We start from the raw sequence: 14663 nt of genomic DNA, 5'->3' as shown, positions 1-14663 counted from the left end.
CTCTCTCTCAGCGGGGTGGATATTTCCTTGATTGTTGGAGGCGGCATCATTGTATATAGTATCTTTCTTAAAATCATGTACTCTCAAGTGTAAGATTGTCGGTGTTTTTCTAAATTCGGTCTGGTTTGAGGTCTTGTGTTGCTCGGAAATCTCCGGTAGATTTGGAAGAGAGGAAAGAAAAATGGATGATGAGTACGCCAAGTTCGTCAGGAGGATGAACCCACCGAGGTATTTTCCCCTAATATTTCTGGGATTTTCTGTTTTCTGGTAAATTGTTATGCTTTTTTGGTTTCTGGGTTTTGTTTGTTTTCGTTTTTAAGATAAAGGGTCTGTTGAATTATTTTGTTTTCTCCGGTTACGATTCTGATATAATCCATGTGTTCTTTGTTCTCTCAAGTTTTGATTTTTGTACCGTTTGGTTGATGAAAAAGCAGAACTTTTACCTGTTTCAGTAAAACTTGGGTAACAATCATTCCCTTCCTTTCCTGTTGAGTCTTCTTCTTCTTTGATTCAGAAAGTAAAGATGTGTTCTTTTAATTTTCGTTTTGTGATTGAATTTTAGTTTTACATAGAGGACTTATGGGCAGCTGACTTTTCTTTCCCATCTCTTCCCTTTCCATGAATTGTACGCGAAGTGATTTCCGCACGCACATTTTCTCCTCTGCACAATTTGTTTGTTTATGGTTTTTGGATTGAATTATTCAAAAGAGAATGAAGGGACAGAAATAAACACTTCAATAGGGTGTGTGTAGAAGGAGAAAATGAGTATGCGAAAATCGTTTCCTGTATGCTAAAAAAGCCAAGGGTTTAATTTTGGAGCCTATATGGGCATATGAATTTTTTTTTTAATTTGGACCCCCCCTCTTCAGGAAACTACTTGGTTTGTCCCATTTGATTGTCCTCTTCTTTGAAGTGTGTATGAAAAAGCAAGAAGCTTCATCTGATTTGCCCGTTGTTCTTGATTTGATTGTCCTCTTCTTTGAAGTGTGTAAAGAAAGCAAGAAGCTTCATCTGATCTGCTCGTTGTTCTTGCAGAGTTGTGATCGATAACGATTATTGCGAGGATGCCACCGTTATCCAGGTGAGGCTGCTTGTACCTTCTGATCATTACTTTTTATGTTGTCCTATGAGATGTATTTGTTGATTTCGTTCATGTATATTGGTGCGAAGAATTCGGTGAAGATTTGAATATCCAATTGAACATTTTTTTTTTCCTTTCAAATTTTGATTAGGTTGACAGTGTCAACAAACATGGAATTCTGCTGGATGTTGTCCAAGTGCTCGCCGATGTGAACCTTGTAATAACCAAAGCTTATATCTCATCTGATGGTGTATGGTTCATGGATGGTAAGGTTTTTTTATCCAACTTCCAAAGTCAAGGCTCAAGCTTTCCATTTTTCTGTATTTTGTTTCTCTTCTTCTAGTTTATCAAGTCTTTTTCTGAATTTTCTGTTTTTCAGTGTTTAATGTGATTGACCGTGAAGGGAAAAAAATCAGAGACAAGGACATTATCAATTATATTCAAATGGTAAGGATTCGTTCCTATTGCAGTTCCTCTGGCTGTTAAGAAGTCGGGAAAAGAGTAGCAAACAAACTTTACGTCTTTATGTTCTTTTTTCTGAAGATGATGATAAGGCAATTAAGTTCTTGGATTTAAGGTCGTTTTCCTAGATTTCTGATGGGAAGAGACAAAGTAAATCGTTTAATGTTTTATGACAAATCGTCGTTTAGAAAAACATGATTTCCTCTGGCATCTAATTTATGCTATAATTTCAGTTTTGTTTAAGGAAAGCTGTTTCAAAACTAAAATAGATATGTTGTTGCATCTGACGCCTACCTTTCTGCATTGTCTATGATCTTTTCCTGGACCAAGATATATAGACCTATGGGAAAAGGTCGTCATTTTTCATTTCATTTTTTTATTTTGCAGAGACTTGAAAGCAATGGTGGCTTTGTACCCTCTATGAGAGATTCCGTTGGCATGATGCCCTCAGAAGAGTACACCTCCATTGAGCTCAGTGGTACCGACAGGCCTGGCTTATTGTCTGAAGTGTGTGCGGTTCTTGCAGACCTTCACTGTAATGTGGTAAATGCTGAGATATGGACACACAACGCTAGAGCTGCAGCTGTAGTTCATGTCACAGATGATTCCACTGGCTGCGCAATTGAAGATCCAATTCGTCTCGCTACAATTAAGGAGTTGCTTTGCAATGTCCTCAAAGTAAACAGTGAGTTGAAGGCTGCTAAAATGACACTTGCAACCCCTGGAGTTACAAACAGAGATAGAAGGTTGCATCAGATTATGTTTGCTGACAGGGATTATGAAAGGGTTGAAAGAGCAGAACTAAGGAGAGTTGAGGATAAGGGCTCAAAACCCCATGTAACCGCGTTGGATTGCAGCCAGAAGGATTACACTGTCATTACCATGAGGTCAAAAGATCGACCAAAGTTGTTATTTGACATCATCTGCACTTTAACAGACATGCAATATGTGGTTTTTCACGGAATGGTCAATACAGGGAGGACGGAAGCTTATCAGGTAAGAAGATAAATTCCTATTGAAATTGGTCTGATGTAATGGTTCTGGTTTGCAAAGCGAGCAAAGCACGGCTGGATTTGACATAATGATCAAATGGCAGACATTCATTTGCAATTTTCGCTCTTTGGGTTGTGGATCTCATTTCCGTCTAACACATGAGGTATTTTTCTTTTTAGGAATTTTACATTCGACATGTTGATGGGCTTCCTATCAACTCAGAAGCTGAGCGAGAACGTGTTGTACAGTGCCTTGAAGCAGCCATTGAAAGGCGGGCATCTGAGGTGCGGTGAACTTTTACCTGACGAGAACCCTCATGTTCAGTTTTCATGTCCACGAAGTTACCAACACATGTTGCTTTACCATGCAGGGCCTGGAGCTACAACTGTGCACAGATGACCGGGTCGGACTTCTCTCAGATATCACCCGGATATTCAGAGAGAACAGTTTGCGTGTCACACGAGCAGAAATTTCAACTAAAAGTGGAAAAGCAATAGACACATTCTATGTCACGGACGTTACAGGAAGCCCCGTAGACCCCAAGATTATCGATTCAGTTCGCAGACAGATTGGGCAGACCATACTGCAGGTGAAGTGTAACTCAAGCCCTGCACCAAAGCCTCCTCAAGGGACAACAATGGGATATCTCTTCGGAAACTTATTCAAAGCTCGAAGTTTCCAGCCCCTTAAGTTGGTTCGATCCTACTCTTAGTTTCTCAATGTTCTGGAAAGTAAACACTGTAAAAAGAACAAAATTACCAGACGTCTTAAGCTGTATATAGGAAGAAGAAACCCAGAAACCACTCTGGATACTGTCAAGATAGTGGTTGGGTTTGTATATTTTGTACATTTGTAAAGATATATATATATATATATATATATATATATATTGTAATTGTATAGTTTGGTGTACAGACTACAGAGGTTGTAAAAAGATAGAAGATTGTACAGATACATTCATACATAGCTCAATGAGGAAATAATATTAACATTTGTAAAGATATGTATATATTGTAATTGTATGGTGTGGTGTACAGACTACAGAGGTTGTAAAAAGATAGAAGATTGTGCATATACATTCATACATAGCTCAATGAGGAAATAATGTAAATATTGTAGATTAAATTGCTCTCATTGTCTGCTTAAGATGATAGATTTGATGCGTTTTCAACTTTGTGATGGATGGTTTCCGTAGCATTGACGTTGTTGACTTCATCTTGGTTTACTATCAACATTTTTACTTATCCTGCTGATTTCCAAGATACATGGCATAATATTAAGTGCACGTTAAGTGCAGTGACATTTAGATTCAAACAACAGATCTTATTGAGTATGATAAGGTTTTGTTGTTGTTGCTATTGATTTCTACTTTTAATATGCTTGAGGGCCTAGTGAGGCAAAAACATTGTAAAATAGGTTTTATAATGTTATTTTAAGAAATTTACAAAACCAATAAAAATTGAGATGTACAGCTCAAACTTAAAGTTATTTGAATACAATCTTATTATTTACTATTATATTTGTAGATTTTATTGAATTTTTAAGCTGAAAAAGAGTAATCATCATAACTAGGACAAATTTCTCCCAATCATAACATCTTTCAAACGTCTTGTATGAATTTTGAAAAACTTCTAGTACTTTCAAAGTGTAAAAAAATAGACTATATGTTAAATTTTTACAAGTACTGAAAACGTGAGTTTTCGTGTATGCATTTGAAAGCTAGAGGATTCTCGTTAGAACCGTGGTCTAATCATATTTGTTCATTATACATCGTGCGATTAGAAATTATTGTAATTTTTTTATTTAAAATTAAATATAAATAATACCTGATAAAAACTAATTGTACAATATACAATGAACATATATGATTGAAAAATTCTGGAGAGTTACGAGAATCCTCACCAAAGGATCCGACGAGGACCCTCTCTCCATTTGAAAAAGTTGTTACAAGTTATTTGGGAGCGGTTTTAAACTTTTTTTATCGAGTCAAATTAGTAATTTTAGTTGAGTATTAACCAATGAAAATACCAGTACAGCATCGCTGCTGATGAGGCCTCGCCATTGTCGCCAGCTCTGTTTCCGCCAATGAAAGCCTCGTCGGCAACGGAGCTAGCCAGTCGAATAAGCCGGGTTCTGATCTCCGCTTCCAACCACACAAGGCCGACTCGCTCATGGGATCCTTCTCTCGAGACCATTCTTCACCGCCTCGGTTGCCGCGACTCACTGAGCCCCTCACTCGTGGCCCGAGTTATCGACCCCTTCCTCCTCAACCACCACTCGCTCGCTCTCGGCTTCTTCAACTGGGCTTCCCAGCAACCTTCCTTCTCCCACACATCCCTCACCTTCCGATCAGTCCTCAAGTCGCTCTCTTTTTCCCGCCAATTCAACTCCATTGATGCTCTCCTCAAGCAAATCAAAGTCCAGAAGATCAGCCTCGATGCTTCGGTTTATCGATCCGTAATTGCTTCATTTATCATTGCAAAGAAAACCCACAACGCTTTTTTGGTCTTCAGTGAGGTTTCCTCCCTAATTGGAGATATTGGGCATGAGATTTGTAACTCATTGTTGGCTGCGCTAGCTTCAGATGGATATTTTGAGTATGCCCAGAAGGTGTTTGATGAAATGACTCTTAAAGCTGTCCCCTTGAGCACAGTTGGTTTTGGTGTTTTTATATGGAGACATTGTGGAAATGCTGAATTGGGTAAAATTTTGAGCATGTTAGATGAGGTTAGGAGAGGTGGTTCGGAGATTAACGGCTCCGTTATAGCTCTTTTTGTTGTTCACGGTCTTTGTCAGGCTTCTAGAGTATCAGAGGCTTTTTGGGTATTGGATGAGCTGAGGAGTAGAGAGTGCAAACCTGATTTCATGGCGTATAGGATTGTCGCCGAAGCACTTCGGTTAACTGGGGACGTAGTTGGTACCGAAAAGGTTTTGAAGAAGAAGAGAAAGCTAGGTGTAGCTCCTAGGACTAATGATTATAGAGGGTTCATATTTGATTTGATTTCAGAGAGGCGGATATGTGAAGCAAAAGAGTTGGGAGAAGTGATTGTTAGCGGGAATTTTCCGATTGACGATGATGTTCTCAATGTCTTGATAGGATCAGTGTCGGCAATTGATCCTGGCTCGGCGTTAGTGTTCTTCAAATTCATGGTTGGAAAAAAGAGGTTCCCAACTCTTTTGACTTTGAGCAATTTGAGTAGGAATCTGTGTAAGCATGACAAAAGTGATGACTTGCTGGAAGTCTTTCGAGTTCTATCATCCAGTGGCTATTTCAGAGATTTGGAGACTTGCAATGTGATGGTGTCGTTCTTGTGCAGAGCAGGGATGGTGAAAGAAGCCTATGGCGCTCTTCAGGAGATGAGAAAAAATGGGTTAGGCCCGGACATTTTGACTTACAATTCTCTTATTGAAGCATGTTGTAGGGAAGATCTGTTGAGGCCTGCTAAAAGGCTATGGGACGAGATGTTTGCAACTGGGTGCAACGGAAACTTGAAGACTTACAATATCCTAATACATAAGTTTTCGGAAGTAGGCCAGGTAGACGAGGCTCAGAGGCTCCTTTACCACATGCTGGGTAAAGGGGTTGCACCGGACACGATGACTTACATTTCTCTACTTGAAGGGCTTTGCCAAGAAAAGAAGGTTGAAGCCGCTTTCGACGTTTTTAACAAGTCTGTTCAACAGGATATGATGCTTGCACAAACTGTGTTGGGTGCATTTACTCATTCTTTGTGCAAAACAGGTATCTTCTGTACCGATGATTATACGCAATGGACGTTTCAATTTTCACATCATTTACCTTCATGCTTCGCCAATAAATGTCCAGCGCGGAGTGCCAGAGTCGGTAGTTTCAAATGTTTTGGCTTGTTGCTTATGCGTTTCTGCTCTGTGCAGGTCTTTTTCTTGCTGCTTCTAAGTTACTCTGCGGCATCAGCCATGATGTAACACAGTCCGATTCCCATGTAACTTTGCTGAAGTATTTAGCTGACGCCGAAGAGATTCCGGTTGCCATTGAACACATTAAATGGGTTCGACAAACGTCACCCTCGATGTTGCAAATTATATCAGCTGAACTTTTAGCATCCCTGTCTTCTTCTTCGAGACCAGAGCCAACTCTGCAGTTGCTTCAAACAATCCGGGAAATATCAGGTCTCAAACAATAATGCTCTAGTTTATGTTGCTCAGACCAGAGGTTCAATTTAGATCGTAGAAGTTGGCGTTTGGATATTATAATTCACAGCAATCATTGCATGTTTATTTGATTGCTCCGCAATTCATCTAGCACCCCTTCCGGTTGAATGGTGAAGTTTTCGTCTGTCGGCTCACCAAACCTTATCCCAATAAATAAAGTCGACTGTATGAATCCTAAAACGCTGCTTGCAGTTGAATGGTGCAGTTGAATGGTAAAGTTTTAGTCCGTCAACGCACCAAAAATTAATATAATAATAAAAATAAATAAAAGAAATTAAGGGAAATTGGTTTCTAATAAAATTTACGATTCTGTCGTACAAAAATTGACATTTGTCAGTGAACTTTGTTTCTCAATTTACACTATACATCCGGTCAATGACTGCAACGGTTCTCTAACTATGTAAATGTTCTACCTTGGTATCCAGAGGATTGGAAAACTAAGAAGGGGGAAAAAAAATCTGAGATAACCATGTCTCTTAAATTAGCTGTACAGTTTTTATACCGAGAACGAAAAACATTACAGGTCGTACAACATGGGTTAATCGTTAAGGCGATGGATCTCACCCATCAAGATCCGGTTGCTGGTAACCTTAAAGCCGAGGAGAGCAGGATCGATCTGTCTTCCCTTCTTCCCTTTCTTCTTGCCAGTGCGCCCCGCTTGGCCACCTCCATCAGACGATTCCAGTGCAGCTGCTCTGTTGGCCGCATCAGCCTCTGAAATGACTGGTTTCTTGAGCATGTCTATGAATGATGTCTCGGACACAGATGTGTCATTGTAAGACGAAGTTCTCCTAAATTGCGCATCATTCTTGCTACATGCTTGAGTTTCAGAGACCTGGGTTGCAGCCGGATTTCTTTGTTTGACAGGTAAAGGAAGTGCTGCTTCAGACAAAACGTCCTGGGAAGATAAAACTCGGCGTCTATTCAAAGCATTGTCATACCCTTTGGTTACAATAGAAGGCAGTCTGTGAATGGACCATCAAAAGTTACAATCAGATTGACATCTCAAACACATCATCTGTGCTATAAATCACCAAAGTAGCTAAGAGAGAGAGAGAGAGAGAGAGAGAGAGAGAGAGAGAGAGAGGTCTATCATAGAACTTAGAACGTGCAAAATCATTGAAATATCCTTTACGTGCACACTACAGCAATAGTGTATATGCAACATATAGGTAATGAAATTGACTCGGTCATCTCATAATGAACCAGCTAATAGCGCATCACTTGAGAATAACGGATATTCAAAATGACGCACATGAGGCTACAAGTTCATGCAAAGTTATAAATAACCAAACAAATAAACATAAAGTACCTCTCTCTCTCTCTCTCTGTCGCTCGCTCTCTCACACACACACATTCGAATAATAGTATTGCACATAAAAGGAAAAAGATAAGAAAATTACCTCCCATTAGAAACCTCTTCCCCAAGTGGTTTATCTATCCCTGTCTCAGAGCTGTAAAAACTCCCACCTCCACCTGTACCATCAAAAGTGTTTAAAATTCGTCCAAAATAAAGATGAGACTAACTAAGAAACAAGATTATTTGAACAATTACCAGCACTGCTAAGTGACCTCTGCCTGCTATGGGCATTACTACGAAGATCCCTTGATGTTTCTTCTTGTTCTCCCATGTTGCCTTCATAGCTTTTCACTCCCTGTTTCTTCCAATTATTTCCCTCCAACTCTGATAAATCTTCCACAAATGCTCTGGAATTAGATCTAAAAGGCCCTTCTGTGAAGGAGTTGTTCATACCAACTGGTTGATCAGGAAGAAGATTAAATGGATAATGTACAGATTCTCCCCCACTTCCGGAGGACGATAGGTGATGCTGATAATCAACTTCTGATAACTGTACAGATTGACTGAATTTTTGGTGAAGGTCCATCAAAAATTGTTTTGAGTGTTCTTTATCACCATCGGATGAAGCCCATATACCTGAATCAGCAAAAGCCATGGTAGCTTCTGAGTCGCGGGTTTGCTCAGCATGACGACGCAGTGATTCAATGGAGCTATCTTCCAGATGTCCATTGTTCCCAAAGGGCAAGTGCTCCAAACCAACTGGATGAGAAGAATAAAACTCATCCAGACCCCGCCCACGTGCACTCAGAATATCCAAGTTCATCGCATGGGAACTAGCAGGAACAGATGACCTCTCAAATTCCAGAGAGTTAGGTTCGTAGAACCCTCCCTGAGGTTGCTCCCGTGTGGCATGATTCCAATTGAGATGGCTTAGTTGCTGTTCATGGGTGGGAAACCTCTGCTGTTGCTGGTAATTTTCTGAAGAGCTAAATCCTACCATCTGAGCCTGGTGATGACCAACAGGATTCCTGACAACTTGGCTTGCTTCATCTACGAACCGAGGCCCACCGACATGCCTTTCCCCTTCCATCTGCAGTTGCTCTCTCAATGCTGCGGACAACTGCTGTGCTTGCAGATCCGAAATGTGCATATTCCCTTGCTTGGCCTGAGATATGAGGTCAAAGAAATCAGTCTGTCCTGAGCGTCCTATATTTTCTTGGATGATATGCTCTAACAATGGATCGTGTCTTGAGGAATGGGATATCTGGTGCAAGTCATCTAGAATGTGCTTCCTTGAATGTAATTGATCGAAAGGGTTGCCTCTTGTAGCATCCGCCTTCCACTGCCCATAACCAGAATCCGATATTTGTTGATGCAAAAACTGTTCAATGAGCACATGTTGAGCTTGAGATTTCTGTTGTTGCTGCAATTTCATTTGGTGTTGGTGAAGCTGCTCCTGCAAGTGACGCTTTTGCTGAAGCTCCAGCTGACGCTGTTGCTGCTGAAGCTCCAATTGACGTTGGTGATGCAGCTCCACCTGATGCTGGCGCTGCAGCTCCACCTGACGCTGGTGTTCCTGAATCTCCAACTGACGATGCTGTTGCTGAAGCTCCAACTGACGCTGGTGTTGCTGAAGCTCCAACCGACGCTGGTGTTGCTGAAGCTCCAACTTACGCTGCTGTTGCTGAAGCTCCAACTGACGCTGCTGTTGCTGAAGCTCCAACTGACGCTGCTGTTGCTGAAGCTCCAACTGGTGTTGGTGTTGACGAAGCTCCAACTGATGCTGCATTTCAAAAATATGTTCCATATCTGCCACCGGATAATGGAACGACGGCTGGATATTAGGGTTCTTGCTGTCAGGAAAACCAAAGCCAGGGAACCGGTCCACTCCTGTTCCTGCACTATGTGCAACAGTAAGTGGAGAAAGATGGTTCAGCTGCTGAAACCGTTCTTTTAGTAATTGTTGTGACATTATATACTCTGCCGGGTCAAAGCCACTGTTTTGTTGTCCCAAGCGAGATAAGTGGTGAGGATCTATAGAACCCAGACTAACATTAGTGTTATTTTTTATATAATTATCAGGCTGTATCTCCACAAAGCAAGGTTGATCAATCATGGCAGTAAGGGAATTCTGATTAGCAACAGTGGCACCTTCCTCAAAGAAGGAATCTCTAAAATGAACCTGATCATCAATGCGGAAAGACGCATGAGATGATTGAGCAGGCCTTAAACGTGAGTTGCCCCTGAGCTCTGACATCAACAGGCCAAAAGGATGCAACTTATCGTCCTGCTGATCAGGCATGCTAGTTTCTAAAACTTCATTTGCAAGGGAATTAAGGCTGGGAGGATTTGCAAATGTGCCATGAATGTCAGCTGAAGACCTCAATAGGCAATCACTGCTGCTTTTGGGCCTTCCAGGAAATACGATTTCTGTACAAACCAAAATGAAAGAAGCCATTAAAGTAACAGTGTAGTAGACATAAACAATAATATAGAAAAGTAAAAACAAGAAACACAACACACCCTCATCTTCTGCTACAACATTCTGAATGCCTTGATTGTTTAGAATTGCAGACCCCCCATCATAGTTAGGAGCAGATGTTCTCTCTTCCAAGCTGCCTCCAACAGCATCCAATGGCTCTAATTGAGTAGGCAAACTAGAATTATAGACAGGCCCAGATTTAGTTTTCAGATGTGGCATCACTTCACCAAGTTCTTGAAAAAGAGATCCATTGGGCGCATCAAATGAACGAACTGGCAAGTCAATTCCGAAAAATCCTTGCTCAAACCATGCAATTATATCGATCCCCAGGAAAGGCCCTTGGATATTCCCTTGAGGATCGAGGTAGCACAAACTCATATCCTCAGGTGTGACAATTCTTTCCAATAGCTGGGCGTCCTCATTGCTCTTCAAATACTGATGATCACTGCTTGCGGTTTGCTGAAAATTGGAAAATGAAAAAGAAAACTTGAATCATCAGGAAACTGGTTATCAATTTCAACTGCATCAAATTTAATGCAGTCCAATAAAGGATGCTTCATAGACCAAAATCTCTTACCTCCTGGCATCTTGAACTTTTTAAGTCAGCGTCATCATTACTGGGATCAATCTCCCTATCACCCACTGCTGTGACCGCCAGAACTTTCTGCTCACCTTCAGTAGCAACACTTTCTGGAGGAAGTGTAAACCGTGTATTAAAATACAGCAAGTTGTAACACCAATAATTTCAAACGAAAGGGCAACAAACATAAGGTCTACAAAAGCTTTTCCACACCTTTTAAAATATGTGTTTGTGAGCCACAAATAGGTGACTCAGCACCAGTAACCGGAAAAGAATTGTTTAAATCGACCTTTTCAGCAGATTGGACATTTTTTCCTTCCTCCTTGCTTACACTGACATTGCTAGATCCTGAATAGATGGAAAAAACTAGTTTCAGAAACCAATGAGAAGGATAATGCGGCAAGAGTCTCACAATATGCAACGTATTTACCTTTAGCATCTTCATCTAATACATTCATGTCCCCAGACGGGTTGTATACCACTTCACTGCTAGTAATTCTTCCCTTATATATGTCACCCAGACCAGCCTGAAAGCATCACATCAGCAAATAATGGTGGTCAGAGAAACAAGTCAGTGCTTGCCTGTTTAACCAAGATAACTACAAAGCAATTCCTTATGGATAATAAGCATGTCATATATTCCTACATATGTCTGTGTGGATATTTAAATAAATATTTAACAACAAATCTGTATACCTCTTCCTCTGCATCAGGGGCAACAAAAGCCAATGGCTCAATCGAGCCCACTTGGGTTATTGGTGATACATGCTCCATCCCATCAGGCATATCAAAAGTCGAATCCTTCTTTTGCTTGCGATAAATATCAAGGAGCTTTCCTCTGGGATAGCAATACATATTGGCAAAACAGCTAGATTTTCCTAGTACAAGTTTGCCAATCTGTAGGCTTCCATTAGTGTTAGACCTCCCTCGTCCAGCAGCAAATCCTACTTTTTCCACCTGCCCTCGAGCCATCCCAAATCCTGGTGCAGCACGATATGGGCCTGCCCCAGCTGATTGACAGTCTATGCGATGGCGCGGCCTCCACTTATCACGAGAATCACTATCACGCTCAGAAGCGGAACGGTTGCTGTTGGAAAAAGACTGCTTCTCGACATGTACATCTTCCCTCTCAACATCAGTCTTTTTCCCTATTCGTGAGTCCTTCTCTTTATCTTCAGGCCCCCACCTTGATGACCATTTGTTATCTCTTCGGGATTCAATCCAGCGGTCAGAAGACAATACTTTATTCTCTGCAGCATCCTTAGTTGTAGTCGCACCTACACGGCGATCTTCTGCTCTAGTCTCAGTATTATCCCTGGTCAAACTAGTACCTAGACAGCGATCTTCTTTCTTTCGATCTCTCCTACCAAGTAAGCCTGTTTCTCTCTCCTCTTCACGCCAGCGGCGACTACTATCTAAATCAGGTGCATTCCTCTTCCAATCTTTTTTCTCCTGAGATCCATCTACACGCCAAATGTCTCTCGAATTGGGATCAGTTGAGTTTCCATGAGACAGAGAATCATTTGCATGCACTTCCTGTCATTTTTATCGGTATTTAGAAACGGATAATGACGGTTGAAAACAAGGAGAATTATAATCCTTTACAGAGAGAAAATCTAAATCCTTCTAATCATTTTTTTTGAAAACATAATAATTCGCTCCTATGATAGCTCAATGTCCTTTTTGAATTAAAACACTAGATCAGATACATGGCTTAAAAGACATTAACAATATCCTCAGAAGCATAAAGAAAAACACAAAATTGAGAGGCTTCAAACCACTACGGTGCATTTAAATTACTAGAATTCAACAAACTATGGTCTCCAGAAAAAAGAGAGGGGTAAGGATATCAAAGTATGACAGCAATCACTAAAGAAAATAAGGATCTGACAAGTTGTCACATCACTTGTATGTAAAAAGGTTAGAAACTGTAAATCTAGTTGTCTGCGCTAACATTTAAGTTTATAAATAATTAACAGCAGTACAATTAAGGGAGAAGAACTGAAAAGGACATACCCCTGACGTTCCAGTTGCTAGTGTCTTGGAATCTGGTTTAGCATATAGCCATTGTGGAGACAAAGGGATGCTGCTGTCCGAGGCAACTTGATCTGCAATTAGGACCATGTTAAGCTAATTAATTGGCAGGCTCACACTAATCATAAACAAAAATACAGTAAATGAAAGCCAATGCGGTGAACAAAATTGAACATGGGAAAACAATGGATAATTAGAAAGGGAGCACAACCACCAATTGACAAGTCAAGGGACCCCGTTAGCGCCTTCTCCTCACTGTTTCCGTGGAAGGCTTCATCTAAGATGACAAACAGAAAAGATACATATTTACTTACATTCTTCGAACGCAGATTGTCCATAATTTAAAAATCCAAGAAGTTCAAGGAAAGTAAAAATAAAATAGGCCGAAAACAGTGTACGAATAGTCCAATGAACTGCTAATAGCACCAGCACTACTAATGAAAAACACAACAGAAAGGAAGATGACATGAGCACCTTGGCAACAGAATTATCCCAAATTTCGTCTCCAAACTAACATCGAAAAGAAAAGCGATAACGATATCATGAGCATCTAAAAGTTTTTCAACACATGACATTCTAAAGAATACAGATATATGTATATGCATATGTAGGTGTATGCATGAATGCGATTCAAATCGAGCAGAAAAGAAACTGATGCGAAAGCAACAGAGAGAATCGATGCAATGAGAAGAGATATGGATTGAGAAACGCCGAAGAACGCAAACCTTTGGCGGAGAAGTGTGAATCGACCAGATTCGAGGGGAGGAGATCTTGAGGGAGACTGACTTTTCCATGCGCCATCGGAGGCCAAAACGATTCGAATTGCAGAAGATTTGCAGGCGAATTACGGAGACGAGAGGGCAGCTAATCGGGCTTCGAGATGCGGAAAGAGAGAGGGAAAGCGGAATTAGCCTCTGCAAGAGAACACTTGCAGATGGGGAAAATGGGAGGAAGACAGAGAGACAGAGATTTCTAGGGTTTGGGGAATTGCAGGGCTGGCAGGCAAACGAGAGAGAGAGAGAGAGAGAGAGGTCGCAGAGGGGAAGAGAGAGGGTGAGGGTTTGGGTTGTGTATGATCGGAACAGGCAAAGCGAAGTGTAATTTTTGTGGAGACCTTGCAAAAATCTATATATGCAAATATAGGTGGGACCGAATTTTGTTTTTTCAGTTTTAACTTTTTTACGATATAACGAATTTTTATTTTTGGAAAATTTTATTTTAAATCTCTTTTCTCAAATGCAAATGCAAATTTGTGTTTTTTTTTTATTAGAAAACAATTTTTTTTTTTTTTTTTTGTGATTATGTGGCCACATTAATAAACTTGTTCTAGCTTTTAAGTCGTGGTATTTATTTTTCTAATATTACAAGTTTTAATGTCTTATCATCATTTTAGTGATGACCCGCACATCTTTACATATAGATTAATGGCTAAGGGAAATTTCTTTTTCATTCTTCAAAGTTATTCATCTTTCTATCTAATGTTATAATGCATATTTTTGTATAACATTGGCTCGTTTAGAATGCTTTTGTAGAAATTGCT

General features: G+C 40.4%; 3 protein-coding genes across 6 annotated transcripts; 2 read left to right on the top strand and 1 right to left on the bottom strand.

The window, feature by feature from the left end:
- On the top strand, nt 1-3670 carry LOC126583268 (ACT domain-containing protein ACR6-like). Of its 2 annotated transcripts, none has more exons than XM_050247601.1 (7): nt 1-228; nt 1036-1081; nt 1233-1347; nt 1461-1528; nt 1931-2539; nt 2716-2820; nt 2907-3670. In XM_050247601.1, exons 1-7 carry the CDS (start codon nt 182-184, stop codon nt 3246-3248), a joined length of 1332 nt encoding a protein of 443 aa, XP_050103558.1. In that variant the 5' UTR covers nt 1-181; the 3' UTR covers nt 3249-3670. The 2 variants fall into 2 exon arrangements, with proteins under 2 accessions (XP_050103558.1, XP_050103559.1); XM_050247602.1 differs by having other exon boundaries at nt 986-1081.
- Nucleotides 3671-4454: 784 nt separating this feature from the next.
- Nucleotides 4455-6907, top strand: LOC126634236 (pentatricopeptide repeat-containing protein At5g14080). The gene is made up of 2 exons (XM_050304740.1): nt 4455-6278; nt 6431-6907. The coding sequence occupies exons 1-2, from the start codon at nt 4622-4624 to the stop codon at nt 6697-6699; spliced, it is 1926 nt and encodes a 641-aa protein (XP_050160697.1). The 5' UTR covers nt 4455-4621; the 3' UTR covers nt 6700-6907.
- A 94-nt stretch (nt 6908-7001) lies between these two features.
- On the bottom strand, nt 7002-14244 carry LOC126634234 (uncharacterized). Of its 3 annotated transcripts, none has more exons than XM_050304738.1 (11): nt 13849-14244; nt 13338-13400; nt 13106-13197; nt 11786-12625; nt 11520-11616; nt 11303-11437; nt 11087-11199; nt 10551-10968; nt 8283-10457; nt 8131-8203; nt 7002-7692 (listed from the first exon to the last, which is right to left on the bottom strand). In XM_050304738.1, exons 1-11 carry the CDS (start codon nt 13922-13924, stop codon nt 7266-7268), a joined length of 4509 nt encoding a protein of 1502 aa, XP_050160695.1. In that variant the 5' UTR covers nt 13925-14244; the 3' UTR covers nt 7002-7265. The 3 variants fall into 3 exon arrangements, with proteins under 3 accessions (XP_050160695.1, XP_050160694.1, XP_050160696.1); XM_050304737.1 differs by having other exon boundaries at nt 13335-13400; nt 13849-14243; XM_050304739.1 differs by lacking the exon at nt 13338-13400 and having other exon boundaries at nt 13849-14242.
- Nucleotides 14245-14663: the final 419 nt, after the last annotated feature.

The sequence above is a fragment of the Malus sylvestris genome, chromosome 9, assembly GCF_916048215.2.
Source record: "Malus sylvestris chromosome 9, drMalSylv7.2, whole genome shotgun sequence".
Lineage (NCBI taxonomy): Eukaryota > Viridiplantae > Streptophyta > Magnoliopsida > Rosales > Rosaceae > Malus > Malus sylvestris.
The sequence above is the reverse complement of the archived record's forward strand: the minus strand, read 5'-3'. Positions and strand labels throughout refer to the sequence as shown.

Excerpts from the sequence above, each read along its gene's own strand:
- LOC126634236 (XM_050304740.1), top strand. The coding sequence starts at position 4,622 with ATGAAAGCCTCGTCGGCAACGGAGCTAGCCAGTCGAATAAGCCGGGTT. Across the intron at positions 6,279-6,430 it reads TCATTCTTTGTGCAAAACAG|GTCTTTTTCTTGCTGCTTCT; the intron begins GTATCTTCTGTA and ends TGCTCTGTGCAG.
- LOC126583268 (XM_050247601.1), top strand. The coding sequence starts at position 182 with ATGGATGATGAGTACGCCAAGTTCGTCAGGAGGATGAACCCACCGAG. Across the intron at positions 1,082-1,232 it reads AGGATGCCACCGTTATCCAG|GTTGACAGTGTCAACAAACA; the intron begins GTGAGGCTGCTT and ends AATTTTGATTAG. Across the intron at positions 2,540-2,715 it reads GGAGGACGGAAGCTTATCAG|GAATTTTACATTCGACATGT; the intron begins GTAAGAAGATAA and ends TTTTCTTTTTAG.
- LOC126634234 (XM_050304737.1), bottom strand. The coding sequence starts at position 13,924 with ATGGCGCATGGAAAAGTCAGTCTCCCTCAAGATCTCCTCCCCTCGAAT. Across the intron at positions 13,198-13,334 it reads CCTTGACTTGTCAATTGGTG|ATCAAGTTGCCTCGGACAGC; the intron begins GTTGTGCTCCCT and ends TCCTAATTGCAG. Across the intron at positions 7,693-8,130 it reads GAAGAGGTTTCTAATGGGAG|ACTGCCTTCTATTGTAACCA; the intron begins GTAATTTTCTTA and ends GTCCATTCACAG.